Source organism: Cyprinus carpio, chromosome A8, assembly GCF_018340385.1.
Source record: "Cyprinus carpio isolate SPL01 chromosome A8, ASM1834038v1, whole genome shotgun sequence".
Taxonomy (NCBI): Eukaryota; Metazoa; Chordata; class Actinopteri; order Cypriniformes; family Cyprinidae; genus Cyprinus; species Cyprinus carpio.
Window position 1 is genome coordinate 26,140,595 of NC_056579.1, and position 12,010 is coordinate 26,152,604.

At 41.6% G+C, this 12,010-nt stretch overlaps 1 protein-coding gene and 1 long non-coding RNA gene across 12 annotated transcripts in view; one reads left to right on the forward strand and one right to left on the reverse strand.

The window, feature by feature from the left end:
* Window positions 1–659: 659 nt before the first annotated feature.
* Window positions 660–10,154, reverse strand: LOC122145978. The gene is made up of 3 exons (XR_006160703.1): window positions 10,022–10,154; window positions 2,627–3,191; window positions 660–1,114 (listed from the first exon to the last, which is right to left on the reverse strand). It is a non-coding gene; the product is annotated as an uncharacterized LOC122145978 (long non-coding RNA).
* The window catches only part of LOC109085513 (membrane-associated guanylate kinase, WW and PDZ domain-containing protein 1-like), a 149,593-nt gene continuing 147,553 nt past the window's right edge, over window positions 9,971–12,010 (forward strand). For 7 of the 11 annotated variants that reach the window (XM_042762962.1, XM_042762968.1, XM_042762965.1 and 4 more), the window contains exon 1: window positions 9,972–10,314. In XM_042762962.1, the coding sequence (XP_042618896.1) occupies window positions 10,074–10,314 (241 nt within the window). In that variant the 5' untranslated portion in view covers window positions 9,972–10,073. Of the gene's footprint in view, window positions 10,315–12,010 lie in introns of all 11 variants that reach the window. The other 4 variants (XM_042762964.1, XM_042762972.1, XM_042762971.1 and 1 more) reach the window with 2 other exon arrangements.

Consider the following 12,010-nt stretch of genomic DNA (forward strand, 5'->3'; position numbering starts at 1 on the left):
TATTTGAAATCATTTCCTCCTCAGCCAACTTATGACTGTAAAACAAATCAAAATGCAAAAGCTTGAACAGCCAAAGACACGCCACATGACTGGTGTTTCAGATGGTTTCAGATTCAAGAGATCATTTGACTGGACAGAAAATCTTTTTTTTTTTTTTAATTGAAACAAGACAAATGTATAAACAAATAGACAAAGTAACAATATTACCAACAAACAAAAGGCAGACATAATCATAAACATGAATATAACCACATAAAATATGTGACAATGGAATCATCTTTTAAATAAAATCAATCAATAGTACGAATAAACAGACAAATGTGCAGAAGGTGTAAGAGAACGCTACAGAGCACTCAGATCTTGTGTTTGAGAGAGTTACAGAGGGACGAAGCAAGAATTTGGAGTTGACTGGACAGAAACTCTGACGAGAAGCTGAAGTGCAGAAGGATCATCAAAACTGCTGATCTGGACTGGAAACATATATTCTATGTTATCACTGGAGAGTCGTATCCACTGAAGATTCGGTCAGTCAGTGAGTCTATGAAGAGGTCTATCCGAGTGTTTCCAGTGCTCTTCCAACAACAACAACATCAACACATAGTGGAGTGCACTGACCCTGAAAATGGACTCTTCATGGACAAACTTCTGATGATCAATGATTAGATTTCCATACAGAGCATTTCATTGGAAATCAGTAACTGAGACTGTAGTTTCTAATAAAATTAGAATATGAGACGATGAAGATGATTATGAAGATAATATAGAATGAAGGGAGCACAAAAAGAAAACAAGTTTAAAAATGGATTTAAAGTAATGGAGGGTGTGGTGTGTGAATGGTCACATCCAGCTGTTCCCACATCTGTTACACATGTATACCTGTAATATACATCAGAATGAGTTTTTGCCAGCAGGGTGCGGGTGGTTGGACAGTGATAAGAAGTTAATCTGTAAACGTACAGGGTCAAAGTCCATTTAGCACTAGCTGCTCTGTGATCAGACACACTGTTCTCGGGAGATTCTGGCCTGCACTATATTCATCTGCTTCTTCTTCTTCTTCTTCTTTACCAAAGTTATTGTGTGCTGCACTCAGGAGGAGACCCAGACCTCCTTTACACTGGAACACAGCAATAGTTTCATCATATCTCCATCACAGAGAAACTGCAGCAGCTAAACCACCACACACTGCAATCATTTCATTATCATGTTAGAAAGTGAAAATTGTAAATGTCTGCACAGCAAAGCCACGGTTTCTGTCTGATGTCATTTTACACTCTAAGACACTCATCCATCCATCCACTCTGTACAGTCTTGAAACACTCGGTACAGAGGAGCAGTCCATCACAGGGCCACACTATTAAACATCGTTCCCTAAATGTGACATTCATACTCAACTTCTAAAACAGCAGCTAGAGTGCTGTCTCTGTTAATGCCATGTGTTTCTGAAAACTAAGCAGATGCATGATCACATTAATAATAATGACTGTCTGGCTGTGCATCTGAAACAGTGCTGCTTTCATTCACAAGGCAACTGCAATAAAGTGTTTACAGCAGAGAAAGATTGAACTGAATGTTTTACAGTTCGACTAGTTTCAAGTTCAAAGTTCAGAGTTTTCTTCATCACACACTCATTGTACAATGGAAGTGAAATGGTGTTTGGAATTTGCCGGCCACTTCATGATTGCACAAAGCAGTGAAAAGTACAGAATACTAAAGAGAGAACAGAAAATATAGGCTATATAGCTCATGCTGCTGGAAGCCTGATACTGGTGTTTCACTGGTGAGATTCCCGTCTGCCAAATAAAGGCCCGGCACACCTTGAGTAAGAATGTTTTCATTATTGATTTTTTTCAGTGATAAGAAAGCAGTGTACAACAGCCTTTTATAACTCGTTCTATTAGGCATATATCTGACTGACACTTAGGAACGGATAACACATTAACACCATGACTTCACCTGCAGCAGTGGTTCCAAAACTATTTGCAGCGTGCACCCTTTCTAGTGTTTGGTACGTGTCAAGCACCCCCACCACCTCCGGTTGAACAACACATTTCTAACTGCAGTAACTAAACACAAATATTAGCCTCACACAGGGCTTGATATTTACTTTTTTGCTCAGCAGCCACTGTGGCTAGTGATTTTCCAAAATGACTAGCCACTCAGCATTTTCACTGGCCAAAAGTTGAGCATTTTATATGACTAAAGTTACTGCATACTGACATTTATTTACATTGATTTCCAGGATTTTTTTTTTTTTTTTTTTTTCCTGTTTAAAGGGCATTTTCCCCTAACCTTAATAAATCCATGCATCATTTCATATCAAATTCTTACATTTTATTAATAATTGAAAGTTGCAGTCCATAAGTTTTGCCTCTTTGTCGCCATCTCTGCATGTCGCAATTGCAGCTGTGTGCAGAATTATCTAGCTTGCGTGGGTTGTGAGTCGGCAAGACTCCAGCCGAATCTAATGTTCTGAAGAGAATGTGTGGCAGGCTGGCAGTCAGTCACCGCACCAGTGTGGATATTTACTGTACTTCGCAATTACAGATTCTAGCCTACATCTTGGAATATGACCCGAATAAGAATTTCCACCATATATTGTCATCTAAACAAGTAAGTAACAAGTTACCTTGTCTCCGGCAGAAGTCCTCGACCAGCGACCGATGCAGAATATCCCGAGCTGGAACCCAACTCCTCTCCTCCGGACGGTAACCCTCCCAGTCCACCAGGTATTAGAAACCCCTGCCATGACGACGAACATCTAGTAATCTCCTAACAGAATAGACAGGAGAACCATGCACTAGACGAGGGGGAGGGGGGAAGGGGATGAAATGTTGGCATTAAGGGGAGATCTGAAAACAGGTTTAAACTTGGATACATAAAAAAACAGGGTGCAACCGACCAAGGAGGGGAGGCAACTTGAGCCATACTGCAACCGGATTAAGGACCTTGGTGATCTGGTATGGACCAATGAACCTAGGTGCTAACTTGCGAGAGACAGCCTTTAGAGGCAGGTACTTGGTAGACAGCCATACCTTCTGACCACAGACATAGCAGGGCACCGGAATCTGGGGGCAATCAGCCGCTGCTTTGGTCCGTCTGGAGGCCTGGACCAAGGCCTTCCTAGCCTTCCTCCAGACACTATGACATCTGCGGACAAAGGCTAGGGCAGACAGTCCCACAGCATTGGGCTCCTGAAAGGGAAACAAAGAAGGTAGATAACCAACAGAACATTCAAATGACATACCTGTGGATGCTACTGGGAGAGTATTGTGGGAATACTCAATCCAAGTGAGTTGTTGGCTCTAAGATGCAGGATTGCGGGACACCGGGCAGCGGAGAACTCGCTCAAGCTGCTGATTGGCTCGCTCACAATATCCGTTGGTCTGAGGATGAAAACCTATGACAGATTCGTAGAGGCCCTGATCTGTCAACAAAATTCCTGCCAAAAAGGGAGACAAATCGGGGACCCCTATCAGAGACCATGTCAACCGGAAGACATGGTCAATTACCAGTTGGGCTTTCTCCTTGGCAGAGGGGAGTTTGGGTAAGTGGACGAAATGAACAGCCTTAGAGAAGCGATTCACCACCGTGAGAATAACAGTGTAACCTCTTGAAAGGGGTAAGCCAGAGACAAAATTTAAGGCAATGTGTGACCAGGGACGAAAGGGGAAGGGAAGGGGTTGAAGTAGACCAACGGAGGGATGGTTAGAGGCCTTGTTCTGGGCACAAACGGAGCAAACCAATACAAACTGCCTAGCTTCCTGGCCAATAGAGGGCCGCCAAAATTGTTGGGGGATGGCAGCCAGCAATCTCCTGCCTCCTGGATGGCAGGCAACCCTAGATTCATGACCCCAGTGAAGGACCTTAGGGCGCAGCGCTGCCGGCACTCAACTGGCACTTCCTCCCTTCGTCCGGCCCCCTGCTTGACATCCCAGGAGAGGGACCCTACCACCACTCCCTCAGAGAGTATGACATCAGCAGGGGGTCTCCTATCCCAGGCCCTCAAACTGGTGGGATAGAGTATCAGGCTTAACGTTTTTGGACCCCGGCCGGTACGAAAGGGTGAAGTCGAATCGGTCAAAGAAGAGTGCCCACTGAGCCTGGCGCGAGCTCAGCCTCTTGGTTCTTATGTTCCGTCCAGACCAAGAAGGGCTGGGCTGACCCCTCCAACCAGTGACACCACTCACCCAAGGCCAACCTAACTGCCAGCAGCTACCGGTTCCTAATGTCATAATTATGTTCATCTGGGTTGAGGCGATGGGAGAAATATGCAAAGGGATGCACCTTCTCTTCCTTAGAGGAAAGCTGGAACACGACTGCATCTACCCCGACCTCAGAGGCATCCACCTCAACAGTGAATTGCCATTTGAGATTTGGAATGAAGAAAACAGGAGCAGAGATAAACTGGGACTTTAAATTATCAAAGGCCTCCTGAGCCTGAGCACTCCAGGTAAACGATACCTTGATGGAGGTGAGCACCGTTAAGGGTGCAGCTACCTGGCAAAAGTTCCTGATGAATCACCAGTAGAAGTTGGCGAAGCCCAAGAAATGCTGCAGAGCCTTCCTGGAGTTGGGGACTGGCCACTTGGCGACAGCCTCGACCTTGGCCGGATCCAGCTTAAACTCCCCAGTTGAAACAATAAAGCCCAGGAATGAGACTGACTTGGCATGGAATTCGCACTTCTCCGCCTTGACATAAAGCTGGTTCTCCAGCAGCCGTTTGAAGGACCTGGCGCACATCCTGAGTGTGTACCTGAAAGGATGGAGAAAAGATGAGAATATCATAGAGGTACACAAAGACAAACTGGTTAGTCATGTCTCCCAACACACTATTGACCATGACCTGGAAGACAGCAGGGGCATTAGTAAGCCCGAATGGAAGTACCAGGTATTCATAATGTCCCGTGGGGGTATTGAAGACTGTCTTCCACTCATCACCCTCATGAATGCAGATGAGATGTTAGGCGTTGCGGAGGTCTAACTTAGTGAAGACGTTGGCTCCCTGCAAGAGTTCAAAGACAGATGACATTAACAGCAAGGGGTACCTATTCTTAACAGTAATGTCATTTAACCCTTGGTAATCAATGCAAGGACGCAGAGAGCCATCCTTCTTCTTAACGAAGAAGAACCCAGTGCCAGCAGGGGAAGACGAGTGGTGAATGAGACTGGCTTTTATGGATTCTTGAATGTATTTCAGTGTATTTCAGACAGTGACAGAAGAGGAAAGGGGAATGTCAGGGATGCCGCAGCTCTTGGCCGTGCTGCAGTCCAGGAAGCTGGCTTTGGTGCCAGAATCAATTAGGGCCTTGCAGGAGTGGGAGGGGTCTTGGTAAGTAATGGTGGCAGAGAGTTGGGTGCGTGACTGAAAGAAGATAAGAGGAGAAGCATCCACCAGGACTCCCCGGTTGACTAATATGCCTTGGCTTTTAAACGACAAGATTGAGCAAAGGGGCCTGGCTTTCCACAGTAGAGGCAGAGGCGTGCACCAGCCTGTTTCTCTTGAGCAGACAATAAAAGTCACCCTAACTGCATGGGCTCAGGTTCAGCCAGGGGTGATTGAGGTAGTGGGTGGCCCTTAAAAGGCTGGGTCTCCTCCAGCCCCCAAGACGAGTGGGGAGCCAAGCGTCGCCGACGCAAGGGAGGTGACTTTCAACTTAAGTGGCCAGATTGATAAAGGTCTCTAGGTCTTGGAGTAGATCGTGTATAGCAGCAATCTCACCTTGGATTTCAAAGTTAAGCCCCCCCCCCCAAAACATAGCTCGGAGCGTCCCCTCATTCCAATCCGAAGAGGCTTCTAGAGTCTTTAATTGGATGGCATATTCAGTCATGGAACGGCCCCCTTGACGGAGCCGTGATAATTTGGATGCAACTTAATCTCCCTTAACAGAGCAATCAAAAAGCCTTGTCATTTCACAGTGAAACTCCTCAAAATCTGTGCTGAAGTGGGCTCTTGCATCCCAAAAGGCAGTCTCCCACTTGCGAGCCTTTCCTGTCAGCAGTGTAATGACATAAGCAACCTTTAACCATTCTATAGCATATCAGCGTGGTTGCAGCACGAACACCATTAAACAATGAGATAAAAACACCCAACATGAATTTGGATCTCCATCATACAAGGGCAACAGGTTGTTGGCGTGCGGCTCAGGCTCACGGTCTCGGTGAGAGAGAGACTGGGGAACCCTGAAGTGGAGGACGACAGTGCGTCTTGTTAGTATTCGCAGAAGCGGCCACTTAATTCAGCCATTAATAATTCATACACCTAGAATGCCTCTGAAGTGAGTAAAACACAGCCTAATTTTCATTTTTGGGTGAACTAACCCTTTAATGAAGCAGAAATGTAGCATGAATGTATTTACACTGCAAAATTACAACATCATAATGTTATGAGCTTGGTGTTTTAAATCACTTTATATATATATATATATATATATATATATATATATATATATATTATATATATATATATATATATATTATATATATATATATATATATATATATAACATAATATGAGTCTGATAATATATGATATAAATATATATATATATATATATTCAAACAAGAAATGTTGGCCAGTAAACGACTGATTCATTTAAGAATGAAGCAAGTGCCTGTCTTTATGAATGGGTTATTGAATCATTGACTCAAATGATTAATTCAAAAATGCTGAATCATTCAGTAAGGAAACACTGCTGTGTGTCGCTCATAGATGCGCGACTGTTCTGCTGTGATCTTTGTTTGGCACTATTTTAACCAAATTGAGCAAAAACATTGATAATATTGTACTAAAATGTAAGACACTTAATTTGAACTACTTGTTTTCAGAGAGAACTGCACTCTATTGGTTGTGTCATGTTGCTTAACTAGGCTATATGTTAGAAATATAAAAACTAAATTTTTACTGCAGTAAAAAAAAATTCCATGTGCAATTAGGGTTAGGGTCCTTCATTTGTTTTGAGTTCTCCACAATACTCTCTCACACTCAGGCTGCGTGAGTCTCAACTTCCACAACTTTTTTACTGTCAATACATTATCCATTATCAATCGCCGTTTACTCCAAATGAGGCCTAATAAATTCAGAATCAGTTTCTGTGCTTCCCTAGTTAGATATTTTAATCAGGTTAATTGCCCGGGCCAGGCAAGTAAACTTCTCTTTCTCTTGCCCCTTCAAAAAATCCACTTGTCCCAGACAAGCATTAATGTCAAGCTCTGTTCACACTGGCTACCAGTAGCTGCTTGCATCAGATTCAAGCTACTGATGCTTGCCTACACAACGACCACTGGCATGGCACCAATATACCAAAACTCATTAGTTCAAACTTATGCACCCTCCAGAAGTTTGCGCTCTGCAAGTGAACGACGTCTTGTGGTGCCATCCCAAAGAGGTTCAAAATCACTCTCACGGACCTTTTCCTGGACTGTGCCCAGCTGGTGGAATGACCTCCTGATCTCAATTCGAACAGCTGAGTCTTTACTCACCTTCAAAAAACATCTAAAGACTCATCTTTTTCACCAGCACTTGACCAACTAATATTAGCACTTTTCTTTTCTTTTCTTTTCTTTTCTTTTCTTTTCTTTTCTTTTCTTGAGAAAAAAAACATAGCTACGTGTTCTGTGCTAGACTAACTGAGACTTGTCGTGGCACTTGTATACTGTTGTTGTTCTCTCGCTGGTCTGATTGCTTCTATTGTTCTCATTTGTAAGTTGCTTTGGATAAAAGCGTCTGCTAAATGACAAAATGTAAATGTTATGTAAATGTTCCTGTAAATAAAATTCAGCCACTGCTGAAATCCACCCGCATTTGGCAGGTTGGCAAGTGTTAATTTCAAGCCCTGACTGTATATTAGAAAACATAAAAATTTCAGTTATAAATAAAAAAGAATATTACTTCCTATTTTTTAGTGAGATGGATGGGCCTGCATGTTTGCACACAGATCATCAAAATCATTCTCTTGCGTACCCCTGGTGGTCAGTCTGTGCACCCTAGTTTGGGAACCACTGACCTACAGAACAGGAAGGCAACAAGTACATCTGAACTGATCGTGTCACATTGTGTTCACTGAGATTCTGACATCTGATCGATTTCTCAAGGCAGTATAGATGTCTATCCCACTAAGTGTGTCACAGTCAGTGGTCAGATTGAGTACAAATGTAGTGCTTTGCCCGATTTTTTACTTCATTTCAATTATTAAAAAGATGTAAAGATAGATGTGAAAAGAGTCCATGAATCATTCAAGCACTCAACCAATCCATTTAACAGTTTCATTCAGGAACGAAATGCCACCAACCCGATATCCTGAGAAATCATGCATATTATACTAGTTATTGAGGTAAACCAATCCATTTAACAGTTTCATTCAGGAACGAAATGCCACCAACAAAAAAGTTACTATTTCTTACTTAAAAAAAAAAAACACTAGCTTCTCTAACAATTTGTTTTACTGTTATGTCAAAAGCAAAAAAAAAAGCCCCTTACACATGTCTAAACTATCTAGATAATACGTGCTGCGTTGTGCAATGTTTTATAAAGATGATATTATGTTGTGACGTGGTGATTGATGTGTTGTGTTGTTGTTGATAATTGATTATATATGTATGAACAAGATAATATGCGATCACACTCATTCGTGCTCTGGGTTTTTGTTTCCAGAACATAGACGTTTATTTCAGAGAGAAACGACAGCACGAGATGTATCTCTGCGGGGAGAAGATGGGGGTTCGGTGCCTTGAAGGGCACCTTAGTGTGGTATTGCCGGCCCTTATCGACCCACAATAGGAATACAGGGCGTTCCCAATGACTTCCCCCACCATAAATTTTTCTTTGTGCTTTTATATTTCAAAATGTCCATCGATCCCCAGTGTCTTTAAAGAACTGTTTGGTAATCGAATGCCCCTGCATTTTGGCATCTACTGTATAAAACAACAGGAAAATGAAGAGACTTCCTTGTTTCTTTGTTAAATGTTTCTCCATCTGGGTACATTGGACAATTTCTGTATAGTAGGCTATTATGGCCACGTATTGTTAAAATTGTTTTTCTTTCAGCAACACACATACTAAAACAAATAGGAGTTATAATGGAATAAATTTGGAGTCAGACTATTGTTACTATTTATGGGGCTAAATTCACCTAATTCCAATTATACATGTCTTGATAAAAAATATGCTGTATGATAATGAAAAATCTTGCTAATCCAATCTTCTACACGAGTGACAGGGAATTCTGTTTTTGGAATGGTTCCTATTTTTCAACATTGTGGCTGACAGCAGTTACTGACTGTGTTTTGCAAAATATTAAAAATGTATAACCTGAGTTCGTATATTATTGTGTCTGACTTTAATGGGCATAATGAAAGCAACAAAGAAAAAATAAAGTTAAGAAAACAAGAATGTTCAAATTGTAAACTCTGTGTGTACAAGCAAGTATATTCCAGAGTAAATATTGCATCAGTTGCTGCGTCTATATTTTGAATAAAGTTTAAATGGTTTAATTTTTCATTAATTGGATTATATACTTATCCATGCATGCGTGGATAACTATATAATCCTGCCCACAAGCTTTTCTGATTGGCTGTAATAAGTGATTGTGCTTTTTTTTTTCTTCAGTATGTCAGTTTCTGGCTCAAATAAAGTATAACATAAACAATATAGCTCACTAACTCATAAATGCCACTTAGTTTATTCCTTTTTTGTATTGCCATCTTGAGCATGAGAACCCTGAAGTTGTTTTTTTTTTTTAGTATAAAAAGTATGAATAGTGTGTTCACCCTGAAAGCTCCAAACAGAAAAAGTGTACTTTAAATGCCCGGATAGTGATGAAATGCAGAGATCCTCCCACAGAAATCAGGTGCAGACGCATGTCACTGCAGGTGTAGCTATCATTAGTGTTGAACACAGCTGTACTGACAGCGTTTACTGATAAGTATTGAGTTTGTCAATGTTCTACAGCTTTTATTTCCCCTACATAATGATAAAGCTCATTTTGCTCTGTAATAGGCGTGATATTGAGTGCTGAACTCTTACAGAAGGAGCCAGGGGACCCTCAGGAGAAGCTGTGATTAAACACCCGACAGGAATGAGCGGCTCTCTCCACTGGAGCGCGGTCTGGAGGGACTCGGCCGGGCGGCTGCCGCTGGAGCTGTACGGTGGAGCGGAGAGTGGACACTTCATCTGGATCCGTCCGGCGAGGCCCGGTGCTCAGCGGGACATCCTGCTGGAGGTGGAGGGGCTGTGTGTGTCTGGACTGCCCCTCTATGACGTGCTGGATGTCCTGAAGAACTGTGAAGATCCTGTCCGAATCAAAACGGCCAAAGCAGGTGACTGTCCAATAGGCTTCTTTACCTTTTTATTATATTTGGGCGGTGAAATTTAACATGCCAATTAGGCTAATTTAATTTTGACACACACAATTATCTAATTTGATGTAGGCTAACTGATTTATTCATCTGCTTGCTTTTTAAAAACTAATCGGAACCGTGGGAATGGTTCATGCGTCATCACTTTATACATTATATCTGGTGTTAATGCTAACCAGTTACAAATTAATGCTGAAATGATTACAGTAGGTCTCTGGGCCAATTAAAGCATTGCTTATAAAAAATCCAGTTAATAACATAGCCATGTGTGGAGTTTATAAGAAAAGAACTTAACATCAACTTTAACCATGATTAAAATGTGAGTTTTGGATGAGCTCAAACACAGCAGGACGAGCCATCCTGACATTTATTAGTCAGCGTTCCTCACACACCCTCATAAACACACACACACATGAGCCGTAGCTGTATGCTTCATCTGAGCAGGACAGTGGAAAATAATTGACCAGGTTATGTAACAGTGAATACCGCCTCATTATTCCACACCTCTCTCGCTCTCTCTCTCACACACACAGATCTCTGGGAACAGAGGTGCGTGTTGTGTTTGGCTCTAATCTGATAAGCGACACATAGTGTTTGGATATGAATGGACAAATATTTTCACTTTTTTTTGTAGAAACGATAATGCATATATTCTGATAATTCATGCAAATGCTGATGAGTTTTTTTGAAAAATGCAAGCAACATTCTATAATACTAGCAACATATAACGAGCTATATTATGCAAGCTATATTACTATTCGTGCACGCTACTGTAGCCATGAAGAACTTGGACGAGAGCACAGCGCTATTATCATCAATTATCAAAAGATGACATGACATAATGTGACGTGACATACAGCCAAGTATGGTGACCCATACTCAGAATTCGTGCTCTGCATTTAACTCATCCAAAGTGCACACACACAGCAGTGAACACACACACACCATGAACACACACCCGGAGCAGTGGGCAGTCATTTATGCTGCGGCACCCGGGGAGCAGTTGGTGGTTCGGTACCTTGCTCAAGGGCACCTCAGTCGTGGTATTGAGGGTGGAGTGAGCGCTGTACATTCAATCCCCCCACCTACAATTCCTGCAGGCCAAAGACTTTAACTCGCAACCTTTGGATTACGAGTCCGACTCTCTTATGCCACGACTTCCACCTTGAAGAGACACCGTGACTGATTTCAAGGTTGTCACATACTAACTATACATGTTAAAAAAAGTAATACTGTTTATGTGCACTATATAACAAGGCATGATAAGGTTTCAGTATTGTTTTGCACATAGTATCAAACATTCATGAAACTTCCGCCATCACAATCTGATATCAATAATATAAAAAAGAATAAGCTAAACAATTACACTTGCAGAAAGCACATACTTTGTAGTCAAAATAAGCATAAAATGCAAATTAATAAGCCTGATTAGAGATAGTAAAGATCCATTTCCAAAAGCATAAAAATAAAATAATTTGAAAGTTGTAATTACTTTGAACTCAGTCAGAAAATGTTAAAAATCAGAATCAGAAAGAGCTTTATTGCCAAGTATGCTTGTGCATACAAGGAATTTGTTTTCGTGACATAAGCTTCCAGTGCACAGAGATGACAACAACACAGACAAAATAAATAAATAAATAAAAATAAATAATAATAA